The 24649-nt window shown below is 39.3% G+C and overlaps 1 protein-coding gene across 2 annotated transcripts in view; it reads left to right on the top strand.

Moving 5' to 3' along the window:
• SLC8A1 (solute carrier family 8 member A1) overlaps positions 1–20380 on the top strand; it is a 332937-nt gene extending 312557 nt beyond the window's left edge. For both annotated transcript variants that reach the window (XM_021719148.1, XM_008071264.2), the window contains one exon: positions 18712–20380. In XM_021719148.1, the coding sequence (XP_021574823.1) occupies positions 18712–19088 (377 nt within the window). In that variant the 3' untranslated portion in view covers positions 19089–20380. The remainder of the gene's footprint in view (positions 1–18711) is intronic.
• Positions 20381–24649: the final 4269 nt, after the last annotated feature.

Raw genomic sequence — 24649 nt, 5'->3', positions numbered from 1 at the left:
CTCCCAGCCACCGCAGCCTCGACCTGCTGGGTTCCAGTGATCCTTCCGCCTCAGCCTTCCGAGTAGCCAGAATTACAGGCGTGCGGTACCACGCCCAGCTAATTTTTTGATTTATTGTAGAGATGAGGTCTCGCCTGCCCAGGCGGGTCTCGAACCCGCGGGCTCAGGCAATCCACTCACCTCAGCCTCCCAAAGGCGCAGGATTACAGGCTGAGCCACCGAGCCTGGCTGAGATATTTTTATTGTAGCTTATTCTTGAGGAATAGGACATATCTGAGAAGGCCATTGTAATAAGAAAGGGCAAAAGCAAACTTAAGAGCACAAAAGATCTCAGAATAGAAACATTTTCCTCATTCATAATGTTGTCGGTGGTGAAAACTGTGCTGGGGTGCAATATTTTTGATTAATCTTTTCTTCATTCTTTGCTCTTTTATGATCCCAGCTTCCAAGAGCCAGACCTCAAGATACTACTTTAAAAACTGGAGTACTGAGTAGGCATTTTGCAGTAGCCTGACCTGGGTCTATAATTATGTTATATCATATTGTTTCTATGGAAATATAGACTCAAAATTCAAGGGAAAAATGTAAGATGGAGCATGTGGAACTCAGCCATCTTTGTACTAGGAGCCACTTGTAATTGCACGTTCCTTTTTTATTTGTTTGTTTTTGTAGAAACAGGGTCAAACATTGCCCAGGCTGGTCTCAAACTCCTGGTCTCAAGTTATCCTTCTGCCTTGACCTTCCAAAGTGCTGTAATTAAAGGCATGAGCCACCGTGCCTGACCTGCACATTCTTTTACCGTACAATTATTTACTCGAATAAACCTTGGATATATTGGGCCAAGACATTCCAGCTTATGTTCTAGATTCAAAATATAGATTTTTCATTTCATCTCTTGTTCCTGCTGGATTCAGACAGAAGTAAGCAATTGCCTTTAATCACAGGGAAAACCCTTAGATGTTGACAAGGTGGCGATGTTTTTCCTCGTTTAAGTCCTGCCTTGGCTTTCTCTATACTTCTTGAATGAGTTCCTGCCAGAACCTTGTCTACCACTCCACTAGTTAGTTCTCTTTCCCAGCGGCTTGCTACTGGGTCAGAAAAATTTTTAAATTAGGTATGCTAAGTTGTCCCTTAGACCCTGGCATGGGAAGATTTTCTGTTTCTTTCTCATTTATTAATTTTCTTTCATTCTTTGAATTTTGTCAAGTAGGAATTACTTCCCCCTAGAGTTTAAGGCATGAGGAGAAAGGAAATAGATAATTTTGGGGTCTCCCCATTTTGTACATAGAAAATGCTTTATCCTTTGAATTATGTCAAGTATTTTCCCTCTAGAGATTTCAAGGCATGAAGGGAAAGGAAATAGATAAGTTTAGGTTCCCCCTCCATTTTTATATAAATTTTTTTTAAAAAATCCTATCTTAGGGAAGTTTTATGTCATTTTTAAGCTATATCACTTTCAGGTTTCTAAATACCATAGGAAGAATTTGGTATGAAACTGGTGATACTGGCCATTCACTGTGTTCTCCTAGTGCAGTGCTACTGAATATTCACCAAGGGGTACAGGCACAAGAGCTTTCAAACTGAATTCAGGAACCTGGGCTTCTCACCATTACTTACTGTGTGGCTTCCTCAGCTTCTTGACTCTCAAAGACTCAGTTTTCTCACCTGTAAAATCAGTATCATAAGACAAGGCAATTCACACAGAGTTCATGAAAGGATTAGAATGGACTTCAGAGCACTTTGTCAACTGAAAATTGGTATAAAATGCAGGAAATAATTGCTATTATTTACTCTGAGATCAACTCTAAAAAAAAATGTCAAGAGGAATAGAAACCATCCAAAAATGAGAATAAATGGGAAATGTTTAGAGCAGGGAAGGGACTTTTTAAAATGTATCACAAAGCTTCATGTGCACTAGTATATACATTACATCTACATGTATATTATCTTAATTAGGTCATATTATTAAGTGATATGAAGTGATTTTGCCACCCTTAACCTTTATTTTTTGTCCCTTATATTCTCCTGAAAATGAAATATTTTATGTATTTGTTCATGAATAGAAAATGTTTTCTATTTGTGCTAGAAAATATTATTTATTTTGGTAACATAAAAAATATTAGCTATTGGTGGTTTATATTTTTCATTTCCTGGCTTCTCATAGCTCTCAAAACTGATATATTCTACTGTATATTTAAGCAACTAGTACTTTACAATTTACTGTGTCCTATTGCTTTATTTCTTAGTGGAATCTAATGTAAACTATATGGTTGTGCAGATTATATACTGCAAACTCAAGGAGGTCACTAATCTCAGTGACATTCCTGGAAATGTATGGGATACCACATCCTTGGATGTAACACTGGTGGCCCTGTCCATAAAAAGCTTACAGGAGAGTGAGTACCAGTATCCTCATGTTACATGGGGAAATTAAGTCTTGTAGAGAATAATTGACTGGTCTATATTTAACCAAAGTCTATATGGATGATAAATTGTGGAATTTTTATAATCTGGTACTTAACTATTCTATCATGCCACCTCGAATTTATTTTTAAAGCATTACATACACTTTCCCATATGTCTTACAATTTTTTGGAAATTACTAATTTCTCTCTTTACCTCAATTTTCGTATTTTCCACTTTTAAAACATGCTACAATAGGATTATATTTAAGCTCCTTGAGGTCAGGCACTATTATTATTCCATTTGGCATCAAAAACACCTAGTTGGGTCCATGCTTCAAAAAATTTCAGAAATGAATAAAGATCCAATTTTATACCTATAAACTCTTAGCACTTCCTGTGCGTAAAAATTTGAACACTAGGACAACTGGGAACTCTTTGTGTGTGTGTGTGTGTGTGTTGGAGTCTCACTCTGTCGCACAGGGTGGAGTGCAGTGGCACACTCACGGCCACCGCAGCCTCGACCTGTTGAGCTCAGGCAAAGCTTCCACCTATTTCTTCCAAGTAGCTGGAACTACAGGCTCATGCCACTACACCCGGTTAATTTTTTGATTTAACGTAGAGATGAGATTTCCCCAAGTTGCCCAGGTTGGGCTCAGGCAATCCTCTAGCCTCTGCCTCCCAAAGTGCTAGAATTACAGGCATGAGCCACCGCTCCCAGCCTGGAAACTCTTTTAAAGATGTTCTGCTCTGACCTAGCTGGAGAAAAACAGAATGCCAAGATCATCCATATTAGCTATGTGCTGCTAATGAACATGACCACAAAATGGAGATTTGGTCATCCAGGCTGGACCAGACTGCCTATGATATACACCTGTCCCAGCACTGGTCAGTGGGGCCCAGGAAGGACAGTCTCATTCTGCAAAGGCCTACAGGCAGCTCTGAAAATTAAGTTCCATTGTTCTAGCTATGAGCAAAGTAGGAGGCTGGGAAGGGAATCATTAGAGGTTATTGTCCAAGGTCTCATTAGTGAACATATTCCATCTACTTCTTATTTAAACGCAGAGAAGCATTCAGGAGGGAACACCAAAATACCCACTCAAAACAAGCTATCTTCCTAGTGGGAAATTATACTCGGCTCAGTCATTCTGAATTCTCAGAGTCATCTGAGCTCCTTCGAAGAACAGCAGGGAATCAGATTAACTCAATCATTTCTTCTCATTCCTTCCCACTACAGATGCATTTGGTGTTTACTCTCAGTGTAGAACTCAGACTAACAGTTAAGAGCCTTCATCTCAGAAAAATTATACAAAGTCTTCTCTTAGTGTTGTAACTATGCAGCAAAGGGGTATAAAAGAACAAGAGTTTTACAGTCAGGTAGACCTGAGTTCAAGCCAAATTCTCCCTCTTCCACTTTCTAGATGTATAACACCTCCAGAGTTATATTGCCTAACTACCCCAGGTTTCTTAACCTGAATAATGGGAACATGAAGATATCTCTCCCAGAGCTGTAGTGAAGATTACACGAAAGTGCATTTATAAAATACCCAGCACAGGGCGTATAATAGACACACACAAAAAGTTAGATATCTTTTTCCTTTTAATTCAATGTATTGATGAACAGGTCAGGCCTATTGTGGTAGTTAGCTCAGCTGTGTCACAAAATTGAAAAATAGAAAGCCCAGTAAATCCTCAGCCAAGCTTCATTATTACTCTTTGCTAGGAATTTTGATGAGGTAGACACCGCCCTAATGCGTGTCTGTTTCCTGCAATTTCACTGACTCTCTTCTGAACAGTGGCATCTCAAGACAGACTGCCACAGTGTTCAAGAAGTGCTGCTGCTGCAGTGTGTATACATTTTTAATTGGACAGTTAACATTTCACATCAGCCTAAATGGAAATGAAAGCAAAATTACTTTACCACAAGCCAGTATTTCCCACTGTCTTTGGTGTCAGTTCCCCTAAGAGAATCCTGAAGGGCTGGTATATTTTATTTTGTTTTTAGATACTCTAACAAGCAACCAGTTTCTTTACCACCAAAAAAGTTCAAGACTGCTGCAAATAGACCCTCAGATCTGTAGTCAGGCCAAGAGGCAAGGCCACCCAGGGACGCCACCAAAAGGAGCACCACGGGACAGCCCTAAATACTCAAATGGCTTTTCACGAGACCTTATCTTAACCTCACTCCAGCAAAGAGTTCTCTAGAAGTAAAATGCCCTGTACTTTCCAGCGCACTTTCCCATGAATAGGTGATGTCATTAGAGTTGAAGGAAGCCTGCAAAAGCAAAAATCTACGAGGAGAGAGTGAAACAAAAGAAGGCTAGACACCAGATTTTATAAGATTTGCTCCATAAATGCTACCACAACTGCCCGTTATCCTAAAAAGGTGGGGAGGGGCAGGAATAGGCTATGTGCAGCCAGCCCAAAGCATTTGTAAGAATCCAGGAAAGAATCATTTCAAAGTGATTGACATCCTTTATTCTTTCTACTCAAAAAAGAATTTGTATGAAATGCTTTTAATTTTTTTGTTGGCAGTTAAACTCGTCCATTTATTTTTCTCAAAGGGCAGTACTGCATGGGCACCTGGCCTTGAGTCCAAGGCTGGAGGGGCACCAGGATGATAACAGTGATGTCATCTACCAGGAGGTGGTCCAGGGAGCAGGGACACTCAGCATGTGTCCTGCCCAATTTGACGTCCTGCAGAGTCTTTGGATTCGTGCCCCAATACTATACCAGCCAACTTCACTCAGTCCCATAAAAGTCACAATATAAGAAGGAGAGCTAAAAATATTTCCTCCTATTCTATGTAGGCCTTCTTACATACTCTAAGTCAGCCAGTGCAAGGACACTTGGAAGAAACATCATACTGTAAAGGTGTGTGTGTGTGTGTGTGTGTGTGTGTGTGTGTGTTGTGTTTGGAGGGTTGGTATAGTTATGCACGTTTGATGTAGATGAATGTAAAATTTCCCACCCTTTTCAGTCTCAGGGTGTATTCCAAAGGGAGAAGTATAGCAAAAGCATTAGGCCTTTTTGCTTCATGGAGACTAACAAGAGTGTCAGTCTCTAAGAAATGGCTTGTAAATAATGTTGAGCTGACAGCTTTCATTGCTCCTTTTTGACATTTAAAAATGAGGTAATGAACATGAGACAAAATTTCAAGGACCACTGTTTTATTTTGTTTTTCTTTTAAATGCAGGCTTAGCCTATATCTTTTAACAGCTTTATTGAGGCATACTTTATACACTGTCAAATTCACCCATTTGAAGTATAAAACGTAGTGACTTTTAGTAAATTCACCAAGTCTTGATGCCATTACCCTAATCCAGTTTTAGAATATTTCATCATTCCAGTAAAATTCCTCATTGCCATGACAGCTAACCCCCAATTCCACCTCAAGCCCCAGACAACCATTAGCTCAGTAGATTTATCTTTTCCCAACCGTTCACTTCACAAGGACCAATTCTAATATAAAAATGTCGTGAACTCTTTACCTGATAGAGATTGTACTTATCATAATATCTAATATCAGAATTGACCATGGATACTAAGATTTTAAAAATTATTTTATTTTCTTTTTCAAAGTGTCTGTAGACATTTATAAACTATGTTTGTGAGATATTTTTTGGTCCTCACTGCTTTGTGCATAAATGGATTTGTATACCTTTTTAAAACAATCCCATGACCCTTCCCCAACTGTAATCTTGGCTCATATATTACAAACGTCTGGGGAGTGGGGAGGGAAAGATTGCACGATGGCACTTAGAATTAGTACTATGGAATCTTAGAGTAATACTCCATGTTTAATGAAATATACTTGTAAATGCTAAGTGTTCTTGACCAATTCGGTCAGTTGATCACAACACAGTGTTAAGGAGGTGGCCCTCATAAATCAGCTTCTTAGATGAGAATCCATAGTCCTGGGGTGTCACCCTGTAGGTGCTGACAGTTGACCCCTGGATCAATATAAATCCATTACAGCCATTAGAAAGACTGCAGAGACCAAGGCCTATTGATAAGAGGCTATGTGCATGATCTCCCTGCACAAAGAATGACATATTGTTGCTAAGTTCAAAAGAAGAAAAAATGGACTATTAGAAAGCTGAACTTTATTGTCATGTCATGGGCCCTGCATGAGCAACAAAATGAATTTAAGCCCACTGGTATTTTTAGAAGAGAGGGCAAATAAAATACTAACTCAATTTAAAAGGCAGCTCTTCCATGTGACCATAAAAGAATTTTAATATCTGTTTGGGATCGTGCATATTATAGATATGAAATCATGATGCTTGACATTCATGCACATTGCCAGCTGGAATCCTGTCACTACTCCTCAGCACATAGACCTCACATCCTGCCTATTCTGGAGAATAAAGAATAAACTCTATATTGCTTATTTATACTCTGCATCATTCCAGAAAAAGGATTTCAATCCATAAAATGTCACCTTTTCCAGCACATGATCCAAAAACACTAACTCTATTTGTGACCATATTTGATAACCTTTGTTTAGCTTAGCACATATAAATCCTATATTTTGTGCATAGGGAGAAAATAGCTTATTTTGGTTCTACTGTTCACAATCAGAAAATTATGTGTTGAGTTTGTTTTATACCTCCCACCCTTCTAGAGCCTAGGGGCTGTTTGACATGGTCCTCCACAAATTGTAAACTAGAATTAGGTTATCACTGTAAAAAGTCATAGGTTGAGACAACATGCAAGACTTACTGTGACTCCAAATTAAAATGATCCCCACTGGGGTCCACACAGAGCCCAGCAAAAGATTAGTCATAGTTTGTCTTTCCTGAGTTATAGTTGCAAAACACAACTAACCACACATGTGCAAAGTGATCATGAAGATGTCCTTATCTGAAGGGTTCTATGTGTGGTGAGGCTTCCAATGCCTGACATATGGCCAACCATAACCCCCAAAGCAAGCCCATTTGTCAAAGAGAGGACTGCAGCTCAGGTCACTCAAGGGGAGTCAGCACTTGGTCTGAGGCTGCCCCGGAAGTCATTGAAGGCACTTCCTGCCATTTCGTCTGTGCTTTTTGAAGAAACGGGGCAAATTACAGAGAAGAACATGACATCAATCATTTCGCTACATCAAGTATTCTTATTTTGGGAATAGAGATTAAACCCTGTCTTCTATACTTTCTGCACCTAACTATGTCTACAGTGGAATGCTAGTGAGAAGAAATATTTGGGAATAAAAAACTGTAGTTTGACAATATCAATAGCTAACTGGGAAACCCAAACCAAGACTCTGCAGTCATGGGGCATTCTTGATTATCAAATATTATCAAATATCAAAAATACAAGTGCTTGTCCCTTATACTAGTCATGAAGGCACTAAAATAAAGGAAAACACCATTAAAAAAAAAGTAAATTTAAAAAAGCAGTATGATCTAGTGGCAAAGCACAGTCTTCAGAGCCTGCATTTCTTTTCATTCAATCATTCCATATTTTTTTTTCTTTTGAGTCAGAGTCTTGCTTTGTTGCCCAGGCTGGAGTACAGTGGCATGATCACGATGATCTCGACTCACAGCAGCCTTGACCTCCTGGGTCAGGCAATCTTTCTAACCTCAGCATCCCAAGTAACTAGGACTACAAGCACATACCAGATTGCCTGGCTAATTTTTTTTTCTTTTTTTTAAGAGATGAGGTTTCACTATGTTGCCCAGGCTGGTCTCAAACTCCCAGACTTAAGCAATTTTCTTTGGCCTCCCAAAATGCTGGAATTACAGGCATGAGCCACCATGCCTGGCCCATTCATTCTTTAAATATTAAAAAGCACCCATATGAATATTGAAAACTGTTCTGCATGGGGAAGATAAAGGAATAAACAAGACAGAATGTATGTCTAATCCCACAGACTAAGACTAGTACATATCCAAAAAATGGGATAAACTTTCAGATAGCAATGAAGGTGAACATTGCTGAGAAAAAAAATAACACAAGATCATGGAGTCATAGAGCAGAGAGTGTTTGGGGGGGTATTTTAATAGAGAGGTTTGACTTCTTACACTACTCAATTGGCAAACTACACTTCAAACCTCTAGGTCTCTGCCCATGCCCTCACTTCCCAGACTGACCCACGTAAGTCTAGGCCTAAAAACTGAAAAAGTGCTACTTTTTCTTTCTTCCCACTTCAAAGAATGTCTTTGAATTATTTTTCCTTCTTTCCCTGGCAGCTGATAATATTCATGTCATAGTCTACCACCTCTGTTCTCACTAGATAGCACCCCCGTGCCCTGGATTGTTCTCTTCAAAACCCTTTCTTCCCCCAGTCTAAAACTTCTGGGTTGTTATGACTTTGGAATGTCCAACAAATGATTACATTAAGACAGCAATGATGAATGATGGCTCCATGAGGACAGAGCATTGTCATTTAACACAAAAAGGGTTTCAGTAGTGACTACATTTGCATAAAATCGTTTAAAAAGTACATTTGTATAATTTATCTCCTTGATTCTCACAGCAGCCTTGGAACTGGGTAATATAGATGTGTTACCAGGGTCAGAGCATGAGGTAACATCTGGCAAGTGGATGAAGGATCCTGGAAATGGGCAGGCAGCTTGAAGACCTAGGCACCAGGAGTCAGGAGACGTGGGTCCTAACCTCACTTTCTACATCCACATTCCATTATTTTCCGCCCCTGAAAAAATGAGAGTAGGGGTAGCTATTCCCACCTATCTTTCTACCTCAGAATTGTCAGGAACAGCAAATAAGATAACATCCACGGAAGTGCTCTGAAAATTATAAGACTAAACATAAGAGATATTTGCCAAAGGGTATTTAATAAGTATCTTGGAGGAACTGTGCCAGGTGCCTGAGTGAGAGACAAAGAGAGAGCTCAGTCGCATTGCACGTCCTTAGCAGCTTGAGTGGAGCTCTATGCCTTATTTTCTGGTTTTTGCATTACACTTTACACATCTAGTAAGAGCCCAAGTACAAATGATGAAAGGCTAGGACATTACCCCTTCTTCACAGACGTCTCAAGGACACAAATCTCTTAGCAAGCTTATAAGAAGTGTTTGTCAGGTTAAGTGAATATGGGAAGCAATTTTGGGGGTTGAAGTCAATAAAACTCACTCTTAGTAAATAAAATACATTAGCTGTAACAAAAAAATACAAAATTAAGAAAAAGGATTATGGTACTGTTCTTCAGTCCATCATTGCTTGATGGGAGTAGCTGAAAGAAACGAAGACAGACACATCCTCTCTTCACAGCTGGTGCCAGGCAAACTTTCATCATGGGTGAAGTTGTTTTTTAGGATTCTTGTTCCACATCGTGGCCTGTCCTGGGCACCTTTCTAACCTTGGACTCCAGACCAACCCCTGATAGCCAGGATATCTCTTCTTCTCTTCCACTCCCCACTCTTCACTCTCCACAACCTTTGAGCTATACCTATTCTGTATTTAGTGTGTAGGATACCTTTTACCTAAGGATTCGTCTAGCATAACCATGACTACCAACATACCCAAAAGGACCAGAAAAAGGCTGAAGTTCAATGCCCCATTCCTTCCCAGACAGACCCTATCATTAATATGTCTATTTTTAAATGTATATTTATTGGTCTTTTAATAACACAAGCAATAGATACTCTTCGTAAGTATGATAGGAAATATTAACAAGCAAACAGTAAAAAAGAAATCCTGCAGTCTATCTACCTTTCAAATTTCAAGATCCTGAAACTTTTAAATAAATATGCACAAAACTATGTATACAGATATATATGTGTGTGTATATATTATATACATAATATATGTATATAAATATTTGCCCACACTTTTTGATGGACTGATACTAAGCATAGTTAGGTAGCCAGCTTTCTCATTTAGCAATGTGTTATGAACATTTTTGTTTATGTAGCTTTACATCATGATTTTAACAGTTGCACAATATTGTGTTATATGAAGTTGCAATTTATTTTATCAGAAATGATGGACAATTTAACTCTTTCTGATTTTTTTCTAACAAAAATACTCTGCTCTGACTAATAATTCCTTACATCAATTGCACACTTATAAAATTATTTCTAAATCTTTGAGAGCAGAATTGCTGGGCCAAAGAGTTTGTGAAATTTTCAGACTTTTGATAGACATACTTTTTTGTATCACATGACTAGTCTGTAGAAATGACCTATTAAGATAAATTTTACATTGCTGGGCACAGTGGCTCAAGCCTGTAATCCCAGCACTTTGGGAGGCTAAGGCGAGAGGATTGCCTGAGTCCAGGGGTTCAAGACCAGCCTGGGCAACTTGGTGAACCCTCGTCTCTACAATAAATCAAAAAATTAGCCAGGTGCAGTAGCATGTGTCTGTAGTTCCAGCTACATGGAAGGCTGAAGTGGAAGGATCACTTGAGTCCATCAGGTCAAGACTGCAGTGACCATGAGTGTGCCACTGCACTCCAGCCTGGGCGGCAGAGTAAGACTCCAACTCAAAAAAAAAAGATAAATTTTACATCAAATAGCAAGGTGGCTCAGTTTTCAGAAACCCCTCAAATCTACCTGTCCTCAAGTGTCACCTGCTGCTTCCTGTGATGGACTGAGGTTGTATGTAGTGACCTTTTCTGTTTTTTGAACTGCCTTCATTTGCCTACTTTTCATAGTGCTTGTGTTTTTCTGAACGGATAATGCACAAAGCAGCTGCTTCAAAAAGATAATACCTGTGTGGAGTAAATAACTGGATAGATACTCATTGGGCAAAGTTACATGCTGTGCCTCTTCTGCGTATTGTCTACAAGACTTAGAGCCACACCAATATAATCCAGCTGACAGAGAAGTTCCTTCGTAACCTGATAGGGCTACCTGCAGGTGAGAATAAGAGTTTCTCCAAGTTGTAGTACAGTGTTTCCATCTGATCCTGCTTAGCTAGCTCTACCAGCATGACTCGGGGCACCTATGGCTTTACCCTCTCTGAAATAGAGAAGAGAATTTGAGAACATTTGGATAGGAGATGGATGTTCCAAAAATAGAATAAAGCATAGAAGAAAGAACTAGGCTTCAAATGCAAGGTGACTTAAAAAAAGAGAAAGAGGGGATTATTGAGGGGGAGGAGGGGAAACCAGCCAGAGGACACTGTTTCAGCAGGGCAACCCTTAATTGTGTTTAAGGGAAGAAGTGAGTTCAGTTGCATTTATATGATAACAAACCATCTGACTTGGGAAGACAACAATCAACTCAGCTATTTGTTTTAGCTTCAAATCTATCCTTGCTTTTTTCATTTTTCAGAATTAGACAGATGTTGCTTGACTAAATCTTATCAATTTTTGCCCTTATAGCCTTGGCATTATTAAAAATAAAGAGTTACTATAAAGGTAATAGAATAAAGGCTCAAAATTAAAAATATCGAAAATACGATGCATTTTAAAAGTAGGTTCATTCAAGCTCATTTTTAAGGACAGCATACGTGTAATGCAGGAGAAGTCAGAAACATAAGGAATGAAAATCATTATCAGTCGGTGATCCCTATCACTGTTTTTAAAGAATAAGGGATCTTTCATGAAAATAACTCCTTCTTAATCTGTTCCTGATTCATGTCCATGAAATATGTTGCTAAAGGAATCAGGCTCATATTTTTATATAGAACAATTTTATTCCTTTTCTTCAAATAATCCACTACTTTACCATTGTGTAGTTACAGTCAGGGCTGAAAGTGATGCTTCTTGATATTTTCTTTGAACCTTTTGTCCATTTTCAAATGTGTCAGTTTATCTAGTTACTTTCAACACCCCTTGGATCCTCTCTTGGGCGTTGGTGAATATCACACTAAAAGATAATACTATTCTAGTTGTGTTTGAGAGGAGTATTATCACTTTCTTTTGAGAATATGTATCAAATTTCAGTTTGGAAAGTAGATCTAATAGCACTACTGGTCTGTGCCCTTTCTCTTTTCTGCCTTGTGTTCTCTGAAAAATAAGCCCCCATTATTTTTTCCTTTTAATTAGAATTCATCTCTTTCTTTAACTTAAAAGACAGCAGAATTTCAGATACATAATTGAAAAGCTAAGCCCCCAGGGGTACCTCTGCAAAGTGTTTATGTACACAAATGAAAAATAATTAATTTGTTATTTGATAAAAAATGGTTTTTTTTCCCCTTGTTTAATCTGTGCATCAAAGTCACTTCATACCTCACTACCTCAGTTAATCCAGGGAAGTGCCACTGTCCTCCTTATAGGGATGAAGAAGAACTTACAGGGTAGTGAGAGGTTAGTTAGTGGATCTCATTCTGGTTTCAGGAGCCTTACAAAATACTAATGCTCCGGCTGCATCTCGGACCAATTAAGCAGAAACTCGGGCGGAGCTAACAAGTCAGTATTTTCTAAAGTTGACCTAGGGATTCTGATTTGTGCTAGGGAGAGAAATACAGGAGTTCTGATGTTGCCAACATGGATCCTCTTGGGCATTTTACTTACCTCTGTTTCCGTCTCTTCTAAAAAATGGGTCATGTCACTGTCTCCATTTCTGCTTCAGGGACAACTTTTATAGGCAGAAATTTTAAATTCCAGTTTTTTTCCAACTCCTCTCCTACCTGGTTATTAATCAATCAAACATTCACAATTCCGTGATCTCTCAAACTTCACTTGGAAGTCAAATGAGGATTTGACATGAGCCAGTGAAGTGTATGCGTGTGTGTGTGTGTGTGTGTGTGTGTGTGTGTGTGTGTGTGTGTGTGTGTGTGGTTTTCATATTTACATGGGTAAATAAATATCACAACTCAAGACAAAAGCTTGTTTAAGGTCCTGAGTGACAGCAAAAGAACTAACATATAAATAAACAATAGTTCTGTTTGGATTCTAAAAGAGCAAGACAGAAGAGGGCATAGAGCAGGGGAAAGAAAGAAAAAAGGGAGAAGCAGATGCATTGTTTAAGCAACACACCTGCCTTATAGCCACTAGTAAGATTAGGGCCTTAAACCAGAAGATCTCGAATTTCTTTTGAAGACTTCAGTTATATGAGAATTTCAAAGTTAAAATAATTAAGAATCTCTTTGATTTTAAGAATAAGTGTATGCTGTAGCACACTTCTAAGTGCAAAAAAATTTTGCAAAGTTCATAATTCTTTTTAAAGGGTGTTATAACTTTTTTAAAATTTAGAATCATTAACATAAGTCAGAGTTACCTATCATGTATGGATTCATGTGGGATCTGGCTCTGTTGTATTATAAAAATAGCTAATAAAACTGAGCATTCATTGAGTGTCAGGCTGTATTTTGAGCCCTGTCCATGTTAAACTCATTCCCTTCAGACTCCTATGAAGGTAGATAAGCTGCTTATCTGGCAAGGAGAACAGCCATCGTTCAACAAATTTAGGTAGATTTCACCCCATCCTTGGCCTTTTAGGATAGCTGGACTGGGAAGGGTTTTAACTTGAGAGTAGAAGGAGCTACAGTTGAGCAGTCCAGCATCTTTCCAAGCCCAACCACGTTGCTTTATGTGCAAAATGACCACTATATCCAAGGGCATGTTTTTAAGAGAAAACAGCTGCTTCTTACTTCTTCCCTTTAGTTGCCTCCCTGAAACTCAAACATCTGTCACTCCCAGGAAAACTCCCAAATTGTGACCAAGCGGGAGTTGCATGTCTTAGAGCTGTGGTTCTCAAACCTTGGTGTAAATAAGAATAACCTAGGTCGCTCATTAAAATGTATATTCCCATATTCCTTTCTCAGAGAGCCTGAATCTAGGGTAAGTCCTCAAATCTACTTTTTTTTTTTTTTTGAGAAAGCAGGATTTATTAAGAGGACAGAAAAGCTCCCACAGTGGAAGGGGACCCAAAGGGGTTGCCAAATTTGCATTTTTTAAACAAAGTTCTCCAGATAGTTCTGATACTAGTGGTATCTTAACTTTATTGCATTATACACAGCCTTTGAAACACTGTCATCTCTGCAGGACAGGACCATTATACCGTGGCTTCACTCACATGAATGGACGACTGTCAGAGTGATTTAAAGTTAAAATTTTGGCTGGGCTCGGTGGCTCAACCTGTAATCCCGCACTTTGGGAGGCTGAGGTGAGTGGATTGCCTGAGCCCGTGGCTTCGAGACCCACTCAGGCAACTTGGCGAGACCTCATCTCTACAATAAATCAAAAATAAGCCAGGAGTGGTAGCGCACGCCTGTAGTTCCAGCTACTTGGAAGGCTGAGGCAGAAGGATCGCCGGAGCTCAGCAGGTAGAGGCTGCGGTGGCCGGGAGCGGCCACTGCACTCCAGCCTGGGTGACAGAGTGAGACTCCAACTCAAAAAAAATAAATAAATAAATAAAATAAAGTTAAAATTTTGGCAACATTTCTTACCTAGTTTTAAAAGGTCAATGCCTGAGCTGTGTAGTTTAATTTCATAAATATCGCCACTGTTTGATCAGTGACAATATGTTCAGGTCTTGAGATCTTTCTTCCTAGGAGCTTCAGATATTTCATTTAGGTCATTTATTCTTTAAAATGAGAAAATATTATCATTAGTCAATTCTTTTTTTTTTTGAAATAGTGTCTCACTCTGTTGTCCAGGCTAGAGTGCAGTAGCATGATCACAACTCATTGCAACTTGAACCTCCACCACCCAAACTGTAAAGTCAGAGAATCTTCGGGATATTCTGGTATAAATTATTCTTTTTTAATGAGGAAACTAGAAACTAAAAATGTAAAATGACTTGCCCAAGAACATACATATAGTTGGAAGAGCTAATAGTGTCTCCAGGTAACTCTCTGGTACCTGGACTGCCTGTTTTGTGGTCAGTAATTCACATGTGCAACCACGCCTTTATAACCAGGATAGAATCCAGTTAAAACCACTGCTACTATTAGTTCCTGGGCACAAACCACTTGAGAATTGAGCCACTGGCCCACAAAGCATACTACCAGTCAAGAATAAGATGAGCCATCTAGGGTGAAACCCTTGTTTTAGATAATACACAAACCCTTTGACCCGCAAGACTGTAAGAATGACCCTTTCACAGAAGAGATGTTTAACACTTAGTCTCTAGCTAGTTATGAAGTTTGAGAAATTCAGTTAAAAACAATTTCTGGAGGAAAGGGAAGGTGGTAGCCTAGTACTGCGTATTGCCCAGATAGATGACTTAGCCAAGGTTATATACAGTACAACTGAGGGCAGGACTGCAAAGAACAATTTTGTGATGTGTAGTTTAATTCCAGCCACGCTGCAGGAGTCAGTTCCTCCCAAACAAATCTTCCTTCATATTGACTTACAGTCTTATGTACCAAGGAGACAGGACCAAAAATCTAAAACTGTACGACTGATCTAAAATGTATTAGAATTCAATATGGAGTTAATAGCAAAAAATCCTATTAAAAACCTACCCTGGGGTATATATGGAGAAAACATGAATGTTATTGTCACCATATTTTAATTACTGCCAATCACGTTGGAAATCTGATTCATATATGTTTGCATTTAATGGACCACACTCTAAATATGATTTCTTTCCTCTGAGACCAAAGCACCAGTTATTTCTTGGATTTTGCTTTAGCAAATGACATTTGCTTTGTTCAACCACTGGTGGGTTACAGGCTTGGGGCTTGTCATGGGGCTTGGCATAGGTCTTGGCAGTGCCTAACATATGGTATGTGATGTGTCACTCTATGCACTAGATAGCTGAGTAGCAGTAAAAGGTAACTTGGGGAGAATCCATTGTACTTCGTTTGGAAAACAGAGTTATCTCTGTTGGAGCTAAGGTTAATGGTTTCAATCTTCATGTGCTCCTACAATATCTTTTTAACATAGCTTTTGAATTGAAAATAAAAATAGACAAATGGCCTAACATTTTTACCCCAGGTAAATAAAACCTGCCAGACTCAGAGAGGCCCAAAACATGTATCATCTATGTGACAAGCTAGTCACTTTGGCTACTACTACTTTCTAGGGAATCCAGAGAGGGACATTTGAAAACAGGATCCTATTATTACAAGTGAGAATTTTCATGCAGTATTCACATCAATAGGGTAATGTGGTGTTAGGGAGAGGATATGACTACAGACCCAGGTATGACTGCCAACTCAGCCTAAAGAACGGGCCTGGGTGTTCAGGGTTTCCGGACCCAGGAATTGACTTCCTACTTCCTTCTTGTCTGGTGCAGTTGCAGAGCTGCCATCCAGAAGGTCCAGGGTTTCTGAGTGGATACGGGGTACCCAGGAAGTCCAGTGTGCCCTGCAGGGTACCCGGGAAGTCCAGTGTGCCAGGGGAGGTAAGCAGGTGTGTGCTCTGGAACAGCACCAGCTTACCTGCCCCTGAAGCATAAGGAGGGAATACCCCCTCCCCTGATTGCCCCACCTTACACGGCCATCTGTTCACCACCAGCTGGTGCTCGCAGCCATCTTAGCTCTGAATCACATCTCAGGTGTTCTCTGGCTGCAGCTGAGCTGGAAGCTGCTCTCTCCTGTATCAGGAGTCTTGTTCCTTTACTTTCCTTGCTCTGCTGCCTGCCCTTGAAAAAGAAACAAAAAATGACTTTTTTTTTTCGGTTTCTGCAGTAGCAGCTCTTACTAACTCAGCAATGAAGCACGGGGGACCATTAAGATTCATCTTGCTTTGCTTTTAGGGGGTATTTGCACATGACGCATGCCTTCTTCACTCTTTGTTCTCCTGATATGGGAAAGCACATTCAGTGAGACTGCTTCAGAGTTTCTGAGTGGAAGGACAGGGCCAATTGAACTAAGAAGGAAGGAAAACTTGAGCCTTCCTGGGAGGGATAGTGTGGTGGGAGGGACTGAGAGTGGGCTCTGAAATCACACTTGATTTGAAAATTCTCATTCTGGCTAAGACCCTGTCCTAAAGGCATAATATCACAATGTCAGAGTTTCCCATATTATAACACAGGAACAAGAACATCTAGTCCATCAGGTTTGTGAGAAATTTGAGTGAAAATATACACGTAACCTGTGTAGCATCATGCCTGCTATGGGATAAGCAGTGTTTATTTCTTTAATTATAAAATAGAAGTCAGACCCGCTTCCCATCACAGATAGAGATCAGAATCAACAAGATAGGTCCTAAGGGTTAACCCTTTCAGAAAGAATGTGATGCCACAGCCTCTCAGCAGCCTAAACAACCTTCTTAGCCATCGCAAAGCAGGAGAACCTACAAGCTGATATAAACTTACATGTGTTATGTATCATCCCCATTGGAGATTTGCTGAGGAAGGGTGAAGGCAATAGAGTAGCAACAGAGGGGAAAAACTAATCCAGGTATCATACAACAACGTGAATGCTCAGGGCACACCAGGGACCTCAGGAGGACCAGAGCAGGTGACACAGCACCTTGTAGTCATATAATACTTGTTCTTACTGGCTTTGCAAATGTGAGCTCAGTTTGACAGCTATGAATATCTACTAGGAAGATATTGTGCGAGGTATTCTGCCAAGGTAGCTGAAAGGACTTTGATGTCAGTAACTAGACCAGAAATTTCATATCTTGCAAGTTCTGTTTACATACTTAATAAAGGAAGCTATTTCAGATTCCACTACAACTTTTACACTGACATAATCTGCTCTACTTATATTGTCTTTCCAAAACAACAAAAAGAGCCTTTCTTACGCTGTGCCCAAAAGCATATAAAGCATTTTACATGTAATATTTCAACTTAACCAACTGCTTATCGTCTTTAAACGTGGTCTCCTCACCTCATAGTATCCTCCTATCTGTCAATGCAATAATATAGGCAAATCTTCTTTCCCATTTGTAAGACTCTAGGCAAGCATAGCAATTATCATAATTCAGTTCTTTTCAATTCCACTGTCGACTTGCTCTTGATTCTTTAGAAATCTCTCCTGACACCTTAACTTTGGCATCTATAAACTAGAGCTACTGATATAGCATCTTCTAGTAACACCCTCCAGCAGCCATTTTTTAGTGACCTAGAATCTTTTGGGTTATTGTTAAAAATAGATTCCCAGGCCCCTGTCATTATGACCCAGCACAGCTGGATGGAGCCTTGTAATATTCACTCCTGAAAAGATCCCCACTTGATACTGAGGTAGGTGAGCTATGAGCATTCTCTGAAAAAATGCTTCCCTGCAGGCTCAACAGGACAAAAGAACTGGTATCTGTGGACAAAGAACCTGACCAAGATCACTTTCTCAGTTCATAACAGGGCCAGCACTGGACTCCCAGTTCCTAGGTCCTTTTCCTTCAACCACACGACTCTAACTCAACACAACAGTTATTGCCCGCTCTAAGTCTCTGGGTTTATATCCAGGGTTTGATTCTAGAGTACACAGCTGAACCTTCCGGCTCTCCACAGATATCTTTGAAAGGTTGATTGAGTGTCATTGACTTTTTATGCTTCCTCTGCAGACACATTTGCCAGCAAAGTGGCAGCCACCCAGGACCAGTATGCAGATGCTTCCATAGGTAACGTCACGGGCAGCAACGCGGTGAACGTCTTCCTGGGAATCGGCGTGGCCTGGTCCATCGCCGCCATCTACCACGCGGCCAATGGGGAAGAGTTCAAAGTGTCCCCTGGCACGCTAGCTTTCTCTGTCACTCTCTTCACCATTTTTGCTTTCATCAATGTGGGGGTGCTGCTGTATCGGCGGAGGCCAGAAATCGGAGGTGAGCTGGGTGGGCCCCGGACTGCCAAGCTCCTCACATCCTGCCTCTTTGTGCTCCTGTGGCTGTTGTACATTTTCTTCTCCTCCCTGGAGGCCTACTGCCACATAAAAGGCTTCTAAAGGAACAGTCAGATATAGTAAATTTATATATATATATACATATATATATATATATACATAAAAATTATGTATAACGAACAGAGGAAACTGACATCTGTCATGTTCACTTACCTGCTGATGGAATCCAGCTTCAAGAGCATACTCTGTACTAGGGCCGAAGTAAGAAACCATCACCTCCCATTCCCAGGGGCATCATCATGTTGAACAAGGCACGGAGGCAGGGCCATCTTTGCAGCTCGGCCTGGAAGGGCCACACTCTCTCTCCAGGTCCATAAACCGTGAAGGTTTTGATATGTTTTCTTGTTTTTGATTTTGTTTCCAGTGGCGTTGGGGAGGCAGTTGATGTTTGGTTTTTATTTTTTGTTTTTTGTTGGGAGGGTCAGCGTGGTTGCTTCTCTCTGTGGGAGGTGATGAACCATCCAATCATATGTGGGCTTTTGGTAAAAAATTAAATTATTAAGATCCCTCCACCTCCCCCCAAACACTTTAAAAGGTTATTTTGGGTATTTAAGAAAGAATCTGGGTGTGGAAGAAGAAAGAAGCATATCTTCACTCTATTTCCAAAGTTCATGCTAATCTCCGGAACATGAGCAGAGGTGAAGCTGCCTCCAAGAAGAAGCATGGGAGCTGGAAAGGAGCCAGGAAGTGTGATGGTTCTAGATAGAGTCTGAGATTGAAGGACATGATGCCTGGCACTCTTGTTCAACAGGTACAGGGATAATGTGCCTAGATCCCCAAGAACATGCAAGATTCTTTATTTCTTATCTCTGTAGCTCTGGACTAAGATGAGTAAGGCCCTTCTTCCAGTGTTCCAGCCCAGCTAAACCCCAACGTGTCCCCATCACAACTCTTTTCCCCTATCCACCTGCCATCCCTCATGCAAACAGGAAGAATAACCCCATTCAAAAAGCACATCGTCCTTTTCCATTTGCATTCATATGTGTCCCAGCCCCATGTTGCCGTTGCCTGGGATTGTCCGTCAGTTTTATTTTCAAAGACATCCATGGCTTGCACAATCCTGTTCCAGTCATGACTGAATATTTGCTCATTCTTCATGTGCCTGTTTGGAAATGTTGTTGTGATACCTGTTACACAGTGCATGGATGAAAAACAAATAAAACAAAACAAAGCGTATCTGTATATAGTAGAGTGTAGTATATACTGTTCTCCCATTCAGCAGCGTTGATTGGACATTGAAGACATAAGTGAGTTTTGTTTCACCTGAGCTGTTACTTTTGTGTTGTTATTGAGTTTAATTACCACTAGGGATAAAAGGAGAAAATGGCTTATCATTCATGGATCTGCGCATTCATTTCTAAGAAGCAATAACTGTCCTGTGGGGGAGAAGTTAAAGTTATTGAGAGGACAGCAAGCAAACTACAAAGATCTTCATGGAAAATTAGCCATGTGGAACACATCAGAGGCCTCTAAGAATCACCTCTGACTTCAGGAAGGTCAAGGACAAAGGCCTTATAGGGTAGTGGATGCATTAGATGAGCCCGGGCTTTCAGAGCCGCCCTGTTTCCACAACACCCCTCCCCACCAAAGTATTTATTTCACATCTGCTCTGTCTGGCACAGATGATAGATAGTGCTGGTTTTTCTTTTTCTTTTTCTTTTTAATGTAAAAGGCTATTTTGAGCCCTGTTTCTTTCACTATTCAGTCTAAACCCCTCTGATCCTATCAGTAGTTCCTGAATAGGAAAGAAACCAGGGTGCCCAATGGACCTTTGCAAGTGTGTCTTCTCTACTTATGACAAAAAAGTAAATTACATGAAAATAGTGTCTCCCAGGAGGGTTGTACCAGTGATTTTTAACCCTTTGAAAGGAATGACTCCTTTTTCTTTCAAAATAACAAAAAATGTGGATAAGTCTAACCTTCACATAGTGAGTCCGCTACTGAGAAAAAAAAAGAAAATGACTTTGGTCACCCCTCAGAGACTTCTCTATCTATAAGGAATTCAAGGCTGGAGACAGCCCTACTCTCTGTATTGATTCAAAGATACTTAAGAAATTAAAGTTGTTGAGACTTATTTTCTATTCTCCCACATAGTCATCATGATCATTCATCATTTATCAGATGTTTGATGACTGAATGAATAATTAAATGCTCGTTACCATCCAATAAGCCAGGTAGCATGATACTTCCTAAGGACTAAACCACGAAAAAGACTGCCCACATCCTTGCCCTCAGAGAGGTTATAATGAATGTGACTGCTATTTTTGTGAGTAAAAGTTAAGATAGCCATATGGAAACAGTTTTATCTTGCAAGGAAAAACAAATTATGAAGCTCTTTTAACATGAACACACTGAATCTGTTCAAATACAATTTTTCAAATATACAAGATTTTCTTTAGCTAAGACAGTACAAAGCACAGGTTTAGAAAAACACCCTCTTTATCCTTGATCAACTTGCAGCTATGTACATCTCCCCATTTTAAACCAAGAAAGGTCATTCTGCTGGTGATTCAGATCACTGAGAAGACCTAGTTAACCCCAGTTTTTATCTTTGTTGACAACAGTACTTTTCTATAAACTTTACTATTCCTTATCTCTTCTGGAGACCCACCACTGACCTGTCATCGCCCAATGCTGGTGACCTAATTCCTTTGGGGCACGTTCTAACTCATCCTCTTATTTTATTTTATTTTTGAGGATTTACTAAATGGAAAGCTAGCCTAGAAACACCAAGTAAATCTAGTCCAGGAATGTAAGTTGTTTAAACATTAGAAAAACTTTGCACTCATTTTTTAGCCATATTAGAAATGTCAGTAATCCCATAGCAAATTTTCACAGAAGACTTTAAGAAATTCTTGCTGTTGGTCAATTTCAATTTCAAGGCTTTTTGGTTTGTTTGCTTTTTAAATTTTTGCTATAGGAAAATATGATTCTGGTTGTTCAGGGTTGTTATTAATTATTATAGTTGTGTAAAATTATTTCATTTTGTTTATTTTATTTTGTGTGTATTGTGCACAGCTTTAGGGGGGAAGTGCTGTTCCTTATAAATGGTACACATTATTGGCACAGACAAATAAAGTTTTTAATTGTTTCTTATTTAATCACTAGTGATACAGCATATTCTGTATGGAATGTTTTCTCTCTTCTCATTGTCATCTACTTCATTTTTTGTTTTCATGTTTTGAAGAAATAAAGACCAAAAAGGTATCATTGTGCAATTGGTATCCTCATCCAAAAGAAAGAAAGCAAACACTCAGTATTCAAACTTTTGCAAATGTCAACCCTTGGTCATGCAATGTTCTCTTTTTAATGTCCCAAGAGAACACAATGTCAGAATATTTGTCTGTTCTACAGAACTGAGATAAATGTTGGACATTCCTCTACTTCATTACTTTTTTTTTTTTGCATTGTTCAGTACAACTCTACCTACATTCTTTCCTGCACCAAATTACATGAACCCATAAAACAGTTCCAAGTCAGAGTGTTGTAGGAAATCAGTCAATTCCAATAAAACTAATCATCAGCAACATAGTTGCTTCCCAAGGGATGCTTAAGTAAATTGCTCTTTTAGTACCATTCACTGTATTCCTCTTGGCTCCCAGTAGAAATTCTGCCTTGCATGAACAATTTCTGTCTAATTATATGAGTTATTGACCATCAAAATATATAAGAAGAGGGCATCAAAATATATAAGAAGAAGAATATATATCAGAAATGGAATAAGTATTTGTGGGGAAAAGTGACCTCTAAAGTTTGAGTATTTATTTGCAAGTTTACATTAATATCAGTGGATTTAGTTTTACTAAAATGGATAGAATCTGACCCCTATGTGCAGGTAAATGATACTTTATTCATCTGATCATCTTTAAAATTTTCTTTAGAATTTCTCATTATATTATTTTATGGTCACATGTGGCACACTTTCATGTGTGAAGGAAATAAGGTATAATTAAATATTTTCTTGTATCAGACAATCGATACATCTCCTGAGTACCAACCTTTGATTTAACACAAAATGAGCAGCTAACATCTACTTCTTTAACCAGCAAAAAAGAGTAATTCAATGACCAGAGTGTCCTTGACCATTTAACAACCCTTCAGTAACAACATTCTGTGACCTAGTGATTCTCAACTTCTTATAAACTAATAATAATTTGCTCAAATTTTCTGATTCCATCCTTACCACTGAAGATTTGATAGAACCTTGCTGTCTTTGGTTCACAGCGTAATTGTACTAATTTGTTTTTGTTGACTTTCAGATATGAAATTTAATTACAAAAATTTTTGTCCTAAGAGATCCCAATAGGTGACTCTCATCCAATATGGGAATCCCTGATGTAGTGCCATTCCCCAAAAGCACCCTCCTACCAATGAAAACTCACTACCCACACTGCCTTTACCAAAGGGGGCTTGATTCATTGGTAATTCCATAGGGCAAAGCCCCTGAATCCAGCCTGTCAAAATGAGATGAACAAACCTCTGATAAGTTTGTGGAAACAATCAGAAAATTTTATCTGGTAGATGATGAAGCCCTCCAGTCTCTAGAAGGGACAAAACTTCACCTTCTCAAGAATGTAAATCGGCCCTTTTAAGACTTCTTTCAGTGTTTCTGGGCTCGAGATGTGGAGTCAGTCTTTTGATTCTGATCTTTTGTCTCTGATTTTGGGCAGTTGCATCCAAAGCACGTACTGAGTACAGAATCCTAACTTCAAGAATATTTGGCCATTTTACCATGGACAATGTATAATACTGAATCTCACCTTGATCTACAACTGGCATTCAGCTTGTGTTATATTAACTAACCATTTCACTTGGCCAACGCATTCCAGCTACTGGCAAAACTGAACAAAGATAAATATGAACTTTAATGGATAAATAGGTGTGTGCATTATGCAGAAGAGACACACAAAATCCTATTTATCTTACAGAGAAAGAAACATGGTCTTATAAGTGGATTCCTTAGATTTTGTTCAGATCTACTTACAGATTTTTGTTAATAGATTACATTTCTGCTCTTCTTTTTTAAGATCATTATGTACTTATCACTTCTAGTCATATCATTGTCTTCCCATCACCCAGCACATTTCAAATGTTGGGCAGTCCCGATAGTATTAAACCTACAAGGATAGCAAGGGAAGGATGAACAGTGGGAATAGTCAGAAATTTCATTTTGGGAGCTTAATCAGACAATGATTAACCATCTCCCAAAGCAGAGAATGTCTTATCTATAGAAGGAGAAACCACTGAGAGGTGGAACTCCCAAGGGGAAAAGCACTGCAGCTTTCCAGCCAAAAATGGTAAGTATCTGAACTTCTGTGATTTTTTTTTTCCCTGCCTGCCAAGATGACCAAAAAAGATGCACTCAGAGGCTCTCCACATTTTCCATTTTGTCAAAAGTCTTCTGATATAATCTCACAAGGGACACTTAAATCATATAGATTATTGTTTATTTTGATTTATTTATTTTTAGGAAAGGGCATTGCCTTACAACTTCAAAGGCATGATGACTCAGTAGTTAAAACTATGACCCATATCTTTTCAGGAAGACTTGCTTGCCCAAAATTACCTTGTTTATTTGTTACCAATGCAGTACTTCACAGCTG

Source organism: Carlito syrichta, unplaced genomic scaffold, assembly GCF_000164805.1.
Source record: "Carlito syrichta isolate Samal-C Ts95f unplaced genomic scaffold, Tarsius_syrichta-2.0.1 Scaffold314260, whole genome shotgun sequence".
NCBI lineage: Eukaryota > Metazoa > Chordata > Mammalia > Primates > Tarsiidae > Carlito > Carlito syrichta.
The sequence above is the reverse complement of the archived record's forward strand: the minus strand, read 5'-3'. Positions and strand labels throughout refer to the sequence as shown.